General features: G+C 44.7%; 1 protein-coding gene across 1 annotated transcript in view; it reads right to left on the bottom strand.

Annotated features, from left to right (window-relative positions):
• The window catches only part of fam124a (family with sequence similarity 124 member A), a 48,197-nt gene that overhangs the window by 12,877 nt on the left and 20,515 nt on the right, over positions 1-14,805 (bottom strand). The window contains exon 3 of the mRNA XM_032568136.1: positions 12,203-12,969. Coding sequence (XP_032424027.1) covers positions 12,203-12,969 — 767 coding nt within the window. The remainder of the gene's footprint in view (positions 1-12,202; positions 12,970-14,805) is intronic.

The raw sequence follows: 14,805 nt of genomic DNA, 5'->3' as shown, positions 1-14,805 counted from the left end.
ATATCTCCGACCCACCCATCTCCAAAACACAAAACAGGTGGAGGAAAGTGAAGAATACACGACGCCCCCTCCCACGAAGCCACATATATTTATCCCTACCGCACCGCCTGCTTGGCAAGGAAGAGGATCTGAAAACACGGTTAATTTTGCATCAATCTCCCCTATGTGTCCAAGATCTCTACCATGGACTTTTAATACAGTGTATTTCAGGATATGGGGGATCGAGCTGCGGGTTCGGTGGGGTCCCCATTATCTTGAACCACTGCAAGGACTGTATTGTGAAGTTACAGTTAATGACATGATCATTTGGACCACATCACCAAGCATGGCGAAAACCATAATACAGAGGGAAACGAATCCAGAATGTTATATATTTAATAACACCAAGCTTCCATTGAAATTGGAAATTGACAGGGTCTACCCCAATCCACCACACCAGAGGATTTATACTCCGTCATCCTGGGGGTACCGTACCAGACTAACTCTGCATGGACAATCACTGTACACCTACATCTCAGTGCCTGCCCCAATAGGGTACAAACACGAGTCCTGGTATGACCAGGCGCTGAAAACTGGCACCGCCCAAGGCCCGTTTCCTCGGCCGGATTACTGGAGGGTGTTCCACTGGAAGTGGGTGTGGAGGGGGTTGGAGCCTGATTTACCCTACCCCTCTCCCATATTTACAGCCCTGCAGCAGAGAAGGGCCACCAGACGGGTTGGAAAGAACCCTGCCAACCAGGGCCACCTCAAGGCTTTGAGGAAAATCTGTGCAAAGCCTGATACATCGGACCCCAGAGAAGCACTAATCTGGCCAAGATGGATGCTATCGGCATGAGCCGCCGGCCTGCAGACCCGGAGTTGCTGGATGTTACATCGGACTCAGACAGCTCTACTGACACTGACGACGACTCAGAAACCTCTAACGAACCTTTGCTACGGAAAACGACTACGATAACCGGAAAATCCCTATGCCTGAAAGGGCTGCTAACGCTCCTTGCCCTGCTGTTTGCTGCTGCTGTTCTTGCTACTATCTTCTACTTCATCGGAGTTGGACCGTGGTATCTTACGCATACAAGAGTCACCTACGGACATTCCAAGTACGCCAACTTCAATTGTTGGAACACAAACACCACGGCTATTTTTGTACCATGGGACAACGAAACTTCTGTCCAGAATCGAACCGGACTGTTCGCCAAAGACAACGGTAAAAAGTACGTGGAAAGCCGAGCTTTCAAATTGAACGACTCCACACTGGACGACCTTCTGAATCGTACCTGGGAGATCTACAACTACGACCTCCTCGAGACTGGAGTGCTATGCTGGATACGGGTTCTGCAAAACAAAGAGCGACGGACCGTCAGATGCAACTGGATTCACCCGGATCGAGGTACGCCAGAATGGCATTGCAACATGGCTTGTCGATCACTGCTACTGTTACCAAACCAGGGGTACTGGGATACCGAAGTAGTATACCCAGCCCCACACAGGTCCTCCGGCTGTCGAGCCTGGCTTCCCCGAGAGGAGTTTTGGGGAGATTATCACCTGAACTGCAGGGTGGATGACACCATCCCAACAGCACCAACGGGGAACTGGACCTACAGAAATGCCTCCCGAGGTAATCTTCCAGTTAATGCAACGATTTCGCCTACATCGGCCAATTTGACTAACATGACGGCTTTCCTGATCAGACAAGGACCTAGACAGTTTATGTATCAGGCCGAGCAACAGCACTGTTACAAACACCACTTTCTTTGGTTAAATCCTTGCCTCTGGAACAAGTTTGTGAAATGTGTAGGACAGAACTATATAGTATCAGCCATAGAAGAATACTGGGCTGATTTTTGGCACTCTACACGTCCACACCGTACAGAAATTGAACCCTGGCTGAACAGCACGTTCCCGTGGACATACATAGCCAAAGACCAAACGTTCTTTATGGGAGACTTCCCAGAGGGGACAGTTCGTTCTCACACTGGATTAACGGATCTATACATTGCCAACTTGCGTACGCAGCGCCTTCCGACTCCCGATGACCTTCTCACCGCTCCTAAAGCGGACTTTGCAAAAATTGACAAGTGTGTTGCAAACAGAATTTTTGAGAGCCTAAATGACACCTGCTGGAAGAAAACCCTCTCATCGCCACGGTGCGACCTCTGGCAGGTCGGCAACGCTTTGCACTCTACCTGGAGGTATAACTGCCCTGATCCTGATAAAGCTCCTACGGCTAAATGGGCCCTACGAGCCTGGTACGAGGATTACTATCGAAAATGGGACTACGAGTGGTGGGGACTCCAACAACATGAGTTTGAAGCCTGGGTTACACCATGCCTTACAGAATCAACAAACTATTGGGTACAGTACCAGTACATCGCTACGGTCTACTCTAAGGAACGCATGATTTGGCCTGGGATTTTTTGGAGACCGGCCAGTTACGTTAGCCCAAGACCTTGGCGCATGACTTGTAAAAACAACACCAGAAATATCCTTGAATGTGTAATAGGATTGGCCAGACGACCCTGCGGAGAGCTCCGAGGTTGGGAAAGTTACTGCGAAGACCATTATGCAGACGAGTATGACACTCACTCTTCTGAGGTTACTTGGCGAAAGTTCAATGGAACATGGCGAAGGGCGATAGTGAGCGGACGGACCTGCACCGATGCAATTCTAGGATATCATCTCCAGAAGCGCAAGAGTATACTTGGTCTTCCTGTTCCGTTCATCCCTGACTCCCTTATAGCCATCGCAGAAGGACATGCTTTCCGTAAAAGTCTGTGTAATGGCCACATAGATTCAGGATTTGACTGGGTAGGACCTAACCTTTTGTATTCCAATCTCACCTGCTCAACCACTACAGAGAACTGGCAAAAATGTGGCGAAGGCCCTGATCAACATGATTGTTACTGGTACGAGACTATGGGGGCAACATTGGTGGCCGCTATTTCTGAGGTTGCGGAAGAAGTTGCTCATGTGGTGGAAGAGGGCCTCAACATTGTTGAACAATGGTTGATGAGTGCTTTGAGTCTGCTGTGGCCATACCTCTTGGGCCTCCTGGGCGTCGCTGTGGCGTTGATCATCTGTAAAATCGTCCTGGAGGCGTGGCTAAAGGCACTGTGTCGTTGTAAAAAGAGGAACTACCAGCCCCTCCCCCCGAAGGAGGAGCCTACTTCTGCATAAGAGAGAGCTGCCGTGTGCCTGCGAGCCATTCAACCTTCACCGCAGCTGCCGAGAACACCTGATCCACAGCAACCATCATCGGACATCATGGACACCAACACCAACTCTTCGACTAACTCTTCAACCAACTCGTCGAATCCTAACTCACTTTTTGCACCAATTCAAGTGAGTACCCTTGAGCATTTAGGGATTACCCTGGCCTGGGTAGTCTTCTGCCACACCGGTCCTTGGCCTAAGGAACACCCTATGAGGATCTTTGTCGCGCTACAAGGATATGCCAAGCTGATCCTCCGTCCCGTCGTTCTCCACAAATGGGGGTTGGCTTCATCCCTTTTTGCTTGTTACTTGATGGGCCGTACCCGCATTAATTGGCGCAGGGGCGTTGTGGTTTGCCTCTGGCTCATCACCGACACCATAGCCCTGATACTGGAATTGGTCATTGGGGGCACACAAGCTACCCGAGCCGCCCCATTTAAGATCCTCACAGCTATTCTAGAAGGGCTATTCGCAGTATCTATCCTCATCTATTTAGCGCGCCAGGCCTTGTCTATCAAGGGTCGGGGACGGCGAATTTGGATGCAGAAATGGATAGTTCTGGCTCTTTGGGCAACGGTTTGGGGGATCCTTGTGGTCCTCTACTGGCTCCGTGAGACCTCGGACCTGGCCATTGTTGTATGGCTGATGACCTACGCGGCAATATTCCATGATTCAGCTCATGTCTATGATCGAGGTGAACCCGCTCCGGATCATGACATTCCGGCTCCTGTGATTAATTCACCTTGGCTCGCAAAATACGCCGGCTCACGGGCTTAAACCGGCCTACTCTCTCAGCATTCGCTTTTGCATTTTCGTCGTTGTAAGTACATGTTGTTAATCAATAACCACTGATCATGAAGTTACCTGGGTTACTGTTTCTCCTCAGGCATCAACCTGCTGTGTGGGATGTGGAGTCACTGCAGAATCTTATGGGTTCATTTGGGTTGCATCGTCTTCCCGCTGGTGTCACAAATGCGTGAACGCCAATTTTACCAATGTAACGGCAATCCTCTGCGCCACAGGGCTGGAGGATTTGCCCTACATAGCGGATTCCACCTCTAGATCCCTGGAACGGGTGCACAAAATCGTGTGGACCTCTGCGTTTGGCCTAGATGACGACGACTTCACAGCATCTCCGTTGTATACGGGACTACGGCTGCCCGTGATTCATAAGTTATGGGAACACCAACTTACTCGGCAATGCCTCCCAACTTTACACCTGTTGGATGGACGGCTTGTGGCGGTGGGCGACTACCTTCCGCCTACACGTCCCGTGTCTCCAGATTTGTTTATCGACGTCGGATGCCAAGCCAGCAGTGCGACTAACGAGAGAGGTACCCAAACTGAGAACCTCAGTTCATCTCCCCAAGCATGCCAGACTGAGGACATCCTTTCCCCTTCATCTCCATCACCAAGTGATATGGATTTCCAGGATCTGTTGGCAGAATTGGAAGGCTACTGCAACAACCCGTCCGCGCTGCCAGACTTTGGCATGGATTTGCCTTCGCCTCTGCAGCCTCCGCTGGAGCGTTCCGCCCTTTCCGTCTCAGGTGACACTACCCTTGACGACGATTTGGGTGCAGAACACTGGCTTTCTCCGCCATCCAATCTGTCGGAGTATGAGGTTGTGGATTCCTGGACACCTTCATCGTCTCCGGTTACCTGCTATGAGCGGGACATCCTCACTGCCACTTGTGGTGATGGACTTGATCTCTTTTGACTTTGGACTCTGTGTTTTCTGCGAAGCACCGTCCGATCTCATGGAGGGGGTGTCAAGAAAACTGGCATAAGGGTATGAGATCTTTCCAGGCACACGCAGAAAAAGATGCATAATGGCTTGGAAGAAATAAAGTAATCCTGTAGTTTGATTAAAAGTTAATTAAGTTGAATAAGTCTGAATAACATGAATATAAGTAATCACTCAATAACTTTTTGCAAAGCATCTCTGATTAATGATCTGTAATGATTTAAATATGTAATGATTATGTTAATGATTAACAACAAGGAAAAGATGTGATTTATTGTCAATGAATATGAAGTTATAATCATCTGAAATCAATTTAACAACAAGTTGAATGTGTTTACTGAGTTTTAATAGATAAAGTGAGTTATAGAATATAGAGAAGACGAATGTGCAGTACAGCCCTGAAAACAGGAAATGTCGCAAGCAGTTCTGAACAGATGGCCAAGGAGCACAGGAAGAAAGGAGAAGGACGGGAAATTCCACTGTGGTCAGCAAGCGGGTTGAGAAATGGGGGGGGACTTTTTCATGAGACACAGCAGCCGTGCAGAAAGTCACGTAGGCCAAACCTCCCCATACACACACATGGTGAGGAGAGGCATAAAAAGGGGCTGAAAAGAGGAACCAACCGTTCCCAGTCCGGCGGCGGAGAAGAAGAGACAACACCTGCAATAGCATGCAGGAGCAGATTGAAACACGGACCGCACTTCTGAACTACGGGGAAGCTCAGACTTCACACCGCGAAGAAAGGACTGGGTCCCGTTGCCCCATCTCTAGTTCTTTATTTGACAGACGGTCTCGTCTCAACTCAGCACTTTTAAACTCTGCAGCAGGACTTGGAGGAAGGACAAAGGTCCCACAAGGAGGAAGAACTGGGTCTTGCAAAAGGGATTCAGACCCGTTCTGCTTTGTTTCCTTTCTAAGGAGGATTTTTCCACACAAAGCATAGACCTCGACCAAGGATGCTAGAAATTCCTGCTGCCAAAAGATCCACCATCGTCTGGGTATGAGTTGAATCTGCTCATTGAAATTCCATTTCAGAAAGTGCGACCTAAGTTAGAAGAAGACAGGGTAGAATGATTGTACATGTAAATCTGATTACACTGTTTTTGAGTTATATAAGATTGATTATTGATTTGTATGTCGCATATCCCTGCTCAAGCTTGCTTAATAAATTTATACTATAAAATTCTAATGAGGTTGGTGGACATTGGAATTAATAGAGTCATTTAATCGTTGTCCAGTTCTTTTAATTAAGGTAAAACTAATGTACATGATTCCAGTAAACAGGAGGCTTCATAATTTCCTTTGGTGAGAGTAAATAATGACCCTGGGACTTACCTCTAAGTCACTAAACATAATCTAGCCGGTTCCAAGTGCAAGTTATGATTTAGAAAGTGGGCTACCGTTAACAGAAGTGGTTATTGGAATTATGCAGCTGCGAGGGCTACTCAGCTGATTGTTTCTTAACTGTAAAGGGTCATAACTTCTGGATTGGAGGTAGTTAGAGCTAGACGAGTCACTTTCGCTACCAGTTTAAATAGATTATCTCTTATAGAGTACTCTTAGGGTAATACCCAGGACTCAGAGATTTTCCGGACCTGTTAGACGGAGAACTGGTCAGTAGGCAGCCCTGGGGAGTAGTGAGGAGTGGGCGGGGCTGACTATTGCAGGATAACCAACAAGTGCTGTCCATTCAAATTCTGCAGGCCAATAAATACTTGGTCAGCTGGATGAAGTTTAGCTGCATTTTACGGCCACATCTGATTTAGATTTAAGCAATCAAGACGTTAAAGCTTTGGGAGAAAAGTGAGGATGACTGAGATGCCAGGTCTGCATAACCGTATTACGTATTGTTCATATTATTTTATCTAACAACTCTGGTTTTCCTTAATATTGATGTGTTTTTCAACCAATGCTCACTGCGAAGAAAAAGAGACTGCATTGCTGCACCTTTCTGTCTGTGCAACGTGACCCGCTCAGATATTCACAGCTGTTTCGGAAGCTGCACAGAGAGCAGCTGAAACAATTGTGATTACATTTTAGGAGCAGGAATTTGACTGGAATAAGATTGAAATAGCAAGACAGTAATACAGTGAGAGGCTGTAATAATACAGAGGTGCACTGTGTCATTATTGCACTTCAAAAGCTACTGGGTTTTCAAGTGGCTAAAACCACACATTTACATACACTGTACAAAAAAACCCAATATACAACTGTTTTTGTTCTCTCGTTGTCTGGCAGTAGACATACAGAAAGTAACTTATAAATAATATATTTTTTAGATATTTGTTGAAAGTGTCACTATGTCATTTCAGCATGGTATGAGACATAATCTTTGAGAAAAAATCAAGCTCTTCTGCCTTCTCCCAGTACTCCCATTGCTGACTAGAAACCACCAATCAGAGCACAAAGGCAGGTCTTTGTGTTGTCAATCACAATTTCGTGTGGCGCTGCTCATTCCTCTCCCCCTCGCCTCTTTTGCTCTCTCGCTACTGCTTTTCCCCAACAGCAGATCTTGTTGTGAATGCTGATGCTAGTTAAAGGATAAACGGTTTTCCTTTAATGATAAGTTGTTTCTCCGCCACTAGCACATTTAGCAGCGCGTTCACGAGGATGAGTGAGGGTGCTTAGGCCCTCCTCTGGCTCTGATTGGTTGCTTTTGGTCGGGAGCGGTACATTTCTTCAGACAGCAGTAGCAGCTCAAGGAGGAGGTGGATCTTTTCTCAGATTATCTGTCTCAAAACAAACTGTCACGACACAATGACAGTTTTAACAAATATGTAAAATTCACATTCTTTATAAAAAGTTACATACTGCAGCTTTCATCAGACTAAACTGTTTCTGCTTTGGTTAGTTGGGAATACTGAAATTGTAATAATGAGTGGGATTTTTTCCCCCCCTTCAAATTCAAAGTTACCATGGTTATTATTACCACACAGTGATATTTTAATGCAACCATTATGCAGGGCACGAAATGACGGCGTTTCATTCCCAAGTCAGTACAAGACTTGTTTCACGACCTCACACCAGTTTCAGCAAGTCTCTTCATTATGTCTTATCCTGATATACAGCCTTCTCTCCGCCTCAAAAGATCAACTCAAGTCCCTTCTTGCTCTTTGGCCCTCCACAGCGTTTCCCACAAAGATGATTTTCCGTCTTTTTCCAGCGTCCCATCGGTTGCAGTTTCACGTATCCAGCAGGCCAACCAGGCTTCCGCAGGTTTCCTCCTAGCCAGACAAAATTTTTCATGGCTGGTGTGCATTTCAGCATCATTCATCTCCATCGGGCCTGCTCAGCTTTAAAAAAAGTAGTATCTTCAAATTTTTGTGGGTTTATAGCTAAAACAGGTGCCTTTTAATCAAATCCGCGATTCCCTAAAGTTCACAAGAACTTCATTCTTGCTTAAAAGAGAGGAATGTCGAAGAGTAAGAACTTCCTTATGTTATAGTTTGAGCACATCTGCAGAAACATAACTCCATTAAGGTTACCAAAACAGGGAGGAGCCACATTCGAGACCATTAACCCCCATACCCGGGGCTCCCATACAACAAAGCACTCCTCACGCGACTTACAGGAGGTGAAATACGCACGCGGGGAACCCCGAGAGCGTTCAAGCCGCACGCTCGCTGTTCTCAGGTCAGCCACTTTATGAATCAGAGCTGCAGCTGGAGAAACCATCAGCGTCCAGACGAGCCTCGAGTGCTCAACTCTTCAGAGCAGCGAGTGTTGCAAAAAGTCTTGTTCGAAAACGCCTGGAAACGTAAAAGTCAATCATCCTCCACGGAGAGGCCGGTTCGGAAACATAAGAACCAATAATTTGCCGCCAATGTAGGAATGTTTGTGTTGTTGATAACCTTTGCTGCGTCTTGGCCAGGACTCTCTTCAAAAAAAGGTTTTTAATCTCAGTGTGACTTTCCAGTTTAAATAAAGGGTAAAATTCAAAAAATACAGAGATACAAGCTCAAATATATACATACACCCTTACTAATATTTGATTGTCCTTTAGCAAGTTAGGGGGAAACCAGACCGGCTATGCAGCCATCAACAAACTGGTGTAATTCTGACGGGATATTTGATCATTCTTCTTTATCATTTGATAAACTCCATTCAAATTCTTTGGCAATAATCTATCTATTAATCATAGCCCAGAAACTATCAGTAATAGACAGAGTACTCTATCTGTTAGGGGTAATCAATTAATGTGCTAATAGAGAAGCAAATTTTTTGCTTTGAAAACTTTTAACACATTTTGCTTCCCCTACATAAAGTTTTCTGGATTAGATCTAAAGACCTTTTCAATTTACTTTTCTGTTTTGTAAACTTTCAGTTGAATAAAGTTTGATATCTGCAGTGAAGTTTTGGTTATTTACTATTAAGAGTCCTTCACATTCATGCTCTTATTTTGAAATGGACTGTCCACGAAGCAGCTGTCTTTCCCATGGTGCAGCATATGATGTTTTTCTGTACCCAGAATGCACCACTCTGTGGTTCTACAGCAAACAGTTTAAAATCTACTGATGTCCTGCATGCTTTCTCACCAGAGCCTTACTGGTGGTCAATTAGGCAAACATAGGAACAGAGTTAATAAAACTCAACAATAATAAAACTGAAACCATACGGGAACCACAAATGCCAAAAACTCAATTTTAGCTTGCTTTCTTCACTTCAAACCCATTCCGATGATTGTTTTGAGACAATTAAACTGTTGGAACACCCATTAGTCTCTAAGAAAAACGTTTATTGTGTTTTTCACAAACACAATTTGAAAATATTTCTAGCAATTCAAGTCACAAAATGACAGAAAACAAGGGAGAAGCGGCAAAAAAAAAAAAAAAAAAAAGCTTAGCAGTGAAGCCAAGAATTCAACTAAATCTGCAGACAAAGCAGATCTGAGCCGCTGACCTGAGAGTTAATTTATGGTGGTAAGTTTATTTCCTTGCATAGCTTTCACTTCAGAGTCTATATAAATCAAACACATGAACTCGGGTCAGCCATTGTTTTTGAACTGTTACTTTAAACCCTTAACTTCCAACACTTGACGGTCACACTTTTGGCCTTCATGGAGCCAGAAGTGTCAGAGTTCAGATTAAACAGACACTGAAACACTGAAAAGACATTTTAAAATGAAATTGATGTTTTGTAATTTGTCCACCTCTTTCAATTAATCCTAACATTTTTTCTACGTTAACAGCTGTTTCTCCTCTCAGTCTGTTCCACCATCCTTCATCTCCTTCTTCTTCTTCCCTCCTTATCCTCTTATTCACTTTGTCTCTTCTCCTTTGAGCCATGAAGTGGTTGCATGGCCGCATTCTTGGCTCTTCCACACAGAGTAGGAGGCTGTAAGCGCTGTCATGAAGCTGTCATTTCAACCTAAATGATACTTAACGGAGGCCAAAACAAGAGCAAGCCCGTGTGTTGTTCCCCCAACAGACAGCAGGTCGTCTGCACACAGTCAGCGCACCGAGGCTGATGATGAGCAGCAGGGGGTGCTGGGTAATGAGGTCGATGATTTGGCGATCCTAAGACCCTCAGTGTTGTAAGCTTTAGTTATCTCAGGATAAGCAGGTCTGACCTTAGTAAGGCCAATGAACCTGCAAGTGATGTCCGACGTCACTCAAAACATAAACGACTGCTTTGACTGTTTGCTAAAATCTGGTACTTCAGTCTAAAACAAACTCAAATAACGAGTAAGGACTGGATGAATGTGGAGATCGCCGTTATCCACACTGCTTAGGGTTCAACTGCAAAAGGTGAAACTGTTTCCAGTTGTCAGCAGCTCGGAGTTTCGTTGCTAAATGTGATGTTGTGTGATTCCCTCTGGTCAAATCACGCTCATAAATGAACCTGTGTGCTCTGTGTGAACGCTGAAGATATATTAAAACCAATCGGTTATGATAAAATCAACAAATAAATCAATAAAACAGTGTTTGATTCAGCAGCCAAGTCTGAAACTATATATTCCTACTGGCATAACTTTGTGGAAGAACCTCTAACCTCAGTCCAGCTGGCACTTAAGCATCATACATATGGCCCATTGTCATGACAGATTAGCTTGTTGTTTCTCCGTGTTGCACCAATCCCGGTAATGGACTGCTTCTTAATCAGCTTGAACTTTCCAAACCACTTATCTCACACCGCCTGGACACACATACCCCCTCTGAAACCGATACCCCTCAAACAACCACTTTGTTGTGCAAGTCTGTCTCTCCAACGGAGAGAGAACCAAGATTTCTAGTAGAATCCACCGTTATGCAACCAAAGCATTCATACAAAATGAATGTTTTCATATTTTGTCTGAAAGAAATTATTTTTAATTTGATTCTGTGTTATTTATAGAGCAACACAAATTATTGCGAAGTGGATGAAAAAAGGATTTTCTGATTTCTTCATAATGCCCCTGTCAAAAGGTCACCTTCAGGGTTTCTACAGGTTTCACCAACTCAAATTTAAGACGTTTTAAGACATTTTAAAGACAATTTTTTAATAGAATTTAAAAACCTATATCTCCACAGGAATGTACAGACTTCGCCAAACCAACTATCAAAAAATGTGCATTTACCTAAGACAGACAAAACAAACTCAAAAACAGCTTCTTCCCAAAAGCGATTAACACGCTAAACACCCACATGCACTAAACTATATGATGGTTATACATGTATGTGTGCTTTAATCTCATTGTACATAAGTTCAGTGACAAACAATAAATGCTACTCTATTCTATTCAAAACCCCAAAAAGCTAAGGATATATTAGCAGCTACCTAGCTTTAGCCTTAGTCATCTTGAGTCACAGAATCAAGACATCTGAGTGCGACTCAAACATTTGCCTGACAGAAATGTTCAGCAAGAAAAACAAAAAATGGAATATATGAGATTAAGTAGTCTTGCCATGATACAATTTAAGACCTGAGATTAACATCTCAAAGGCTAACTTGCTATTTTTTAAATTTTATATATTTTAAGGCCTTTATTTTATATATAAACTAAAATAAAGGATTACCCTGAATACATCATCCCCACAATACAAAATGGTGGTGGCAGCATCATGCTGTGGGAACAGTTTTCTGAGACTTTAAGGGAAGATAGCGGGAGCTAAACAGGAGGAACTCCTGAGAGATTACCTGTTAGAAACTGAAAAGGTCTGTAATCACCAGATGGCAATCAATTAAAAAAAGCTGCTTAGCTCTATTTTTCATATTCATTTATGGTTTTGCAGAGGAGCAAACCAGTATCACCCAAAGGATGCTCACCTGCAGCAGGATTTTATTCCCATCATAATCCTCCGTCTGCCAGCGGACGTCGCTGATCGGGCTGCAGGGGTGGGGTAGCAGCGGGACCAGCACTCCAACGTCTCGTACCCTCACCTCCATCACCGCCGAGTCCAGCACAACGGGGCTCTGTCCCCGGGGGAGCCTCTTAAAGGACAGCTGGATCTCCATGTCGGGGTTGGAGTACACCACGAAGAAGCAAAAGTCCTCCTTCTTCTGCGCCACACGTCGCTGGAGCAGCAGCTTGTAGAGCCGGACCATGTCGACGTAATTCTCGTGGCGACAGTAAACTGTGAACCGCACAATTTCCTTGCCGTAGTGGACCTGCCGGACCGCCCAGAGCGGCGTGCCGGGGGACAAGACGAAAAAGTCCTGACTGCACGGCGTGAGGGGCAGCACGCTGCGGCCGTTGCTGACTTTTTCTGTGTGGTGATACCGCCACGGCGGTCTCTGCAGGGTGCGCTGCAGCGTCAGGATCTGCCCCTCGCCGCCGTACATCTCCTGCAGGAAGAGGATGACCGCCACGGCCGGCTGAGGTCCGGCGGACGGGACGCCGTTTTGGTGCCGCTTCGGCCAAGTCCGCTGGGAGGTGGATGCCCGCTCGGAGACTTTGAAGAGCTGCAGCTCGGGGTGAACCCACGCCAGCACGGCGTCGGCGGCGCGCTGCAGAAACTTCCCCTGGCCGGGGTCAGAGATGAGGTGGACGCTGACGAGGAACGGGTCTTGGAGCTCACCCATGGATAACTCACCTCCAGGAGCACACATGCAAAGAAAAACAAAGGAAACCAGAAAAAGGTAGTTGGACTGAAATGATCAGTGGATCAATCAATTATTGAAATAAGCTAATTGAGAAATAGATTAATCATTAACTGGAGTGTGGAGACTTTAAAATAACCATTTGCTAAAAGAGCAACATGGGCAGAGCAGTAACTGAGCAAAAACTGTAAAAATATATAAATACGTTTTGCATTTAAGATTTAAAAAAGCCTTTGGCTGTAAATATGTTCAAAACCAAAAATTCATCAAACATCAGTTTTAGCTTCACCCAGTTCACATTCAGACAAAAACCCCCAAACTATTTAGCACTTTTTATTGTCCAACTATTAATCGGTTTATCAAAAAAAAGTATAAACACAGTGTAGGTCATCCCTGCACTGTTAAATTGAGATAAAAGGCCTGAGCTTTTCACATGTTGATGTTAAAAGTATATTTTTAGCTGCAGATGCATCCTTTTCACTAGAGGAGTGATATGTTATTGCATTTTAGGTAATAAAATGTTTCTTTTATTTTAAAAAGGAACCAAATTATTGGTTGATTTGCATCTTTTAATGTATTTCTAAAATTGTATAAAAAAGACTTAAGTGGTTAAAAGAAAAATCTGAATTTTTTTATCCGATTAACTCGACTCTCAGAAAAATCAGTAGATTAATCAATTACTAAAATAATCATTAGTTGCAGCCCTCATATATAATAAGAACAAGGCTGCAAAATGTAACTGGAAAAAAAAAATCTTTATGATTATTTGATTTATTTTTCTTGCCCAATCTGGAAACTTTGCACAGCTAAGGTTGGCATGCCCACAAAGTATTTGGAAAGGTATAGGATATTTTCAGATAATGAAAAGAGAGAATACTTTGGTATGCCAGGACAACGTTAATATCTCTCCTGTTATTCTTTTGGCTCGGGTTATTTTCCTCTTTCAAGTTTTCCATTCCCTTTGTTCCCTAACAAATCTCCTGCTCTCAGCTGTCTCTGTTCCACTCAACCAAAGCCAGCTCCATCTTTTTTCCCCCCCGGTTTCGTTGTTTACCTTTCTACCCCCCCTCCACCTCCTGCCTCAGCCCCTCTTCTCGCTAAAACACCCATGTGGTGCAAGTCTCCTCTGCGAAGGCTCATTAGTGCCATTAGGAGTCATTACTGAGGCCCAGAGGAATGTCCAAGACCACAGCAAGAGCGACGCATTCAGGTGTAGCCTCTTCCTGAACCCCCGACCTGGAAAACCTCAGCTCGGTGACTCAGACGCTGGCAAAGTTCCCAGCTGGTCGTATTTTACGCCAGCTTCTCTTCCCGCGTGTTAACATCTTATCTGTCGGTGTTTATTCCGCCTGTTTTCGAGGTTTATTCCCGCTGTCTTTATCGCACTTCTCTGGGGACTCGTCCCATTTCACTTTGCCTGTGAGAAAGGACAAGCTCAGTCTGCTTGTCCCCGACAGGGCAGAGTGTTTGACTGTTGCCAGAGTCCCTCCATAAAGCAGCGAAGCCAAACAGGGACGGAGTCTGTCTTGTGATTTCCCCACTGGCCTTTACAAAAGAGCAGTTTCTGCTCTGACCAAAGAGGTGACATTTCCGAAAATGTTCAGATCAGGTTACTGTGAAGCGATGCGAAAAGCTCTCCATTAGAGGTCGAGTGAATCGAATTGCAAAGTGTATTTTGGTTATACTGACAGCTGGATTAGGCCGGTCAGTGAAAACATCAACACATAAGGAACATTGCAACTTTCTTTAAAGAAAACCACACTGATAGAGAGACTATCCACCCTGTAGCCTGCTTTTAGAGGGCAACTTCAGCAAAAGCTATTCATGCT

Source organism: Xiphophorus hellerii, chromosome 7 (assembly GCF_003331165.1).
Source record: "Xiphophorus hellerii strain 12219 chromosome 7, Xiphophorus_hellerii-4.1, whole genome shotgun sequence".
In the NCBI taxonomy this organism is placed as follows: domain Eukaryota; kingdom Metazoa; phylum Chordata; class Actinopteri; order Cyprinodontiformes; family Poeciliidae; genus Xiphophorus; species Xiphophorus hellerii.
Note: the sequence above shows the minus strand (reverse complement) of the source record. Positions and strands in the feature narration are given on the sequence as shown.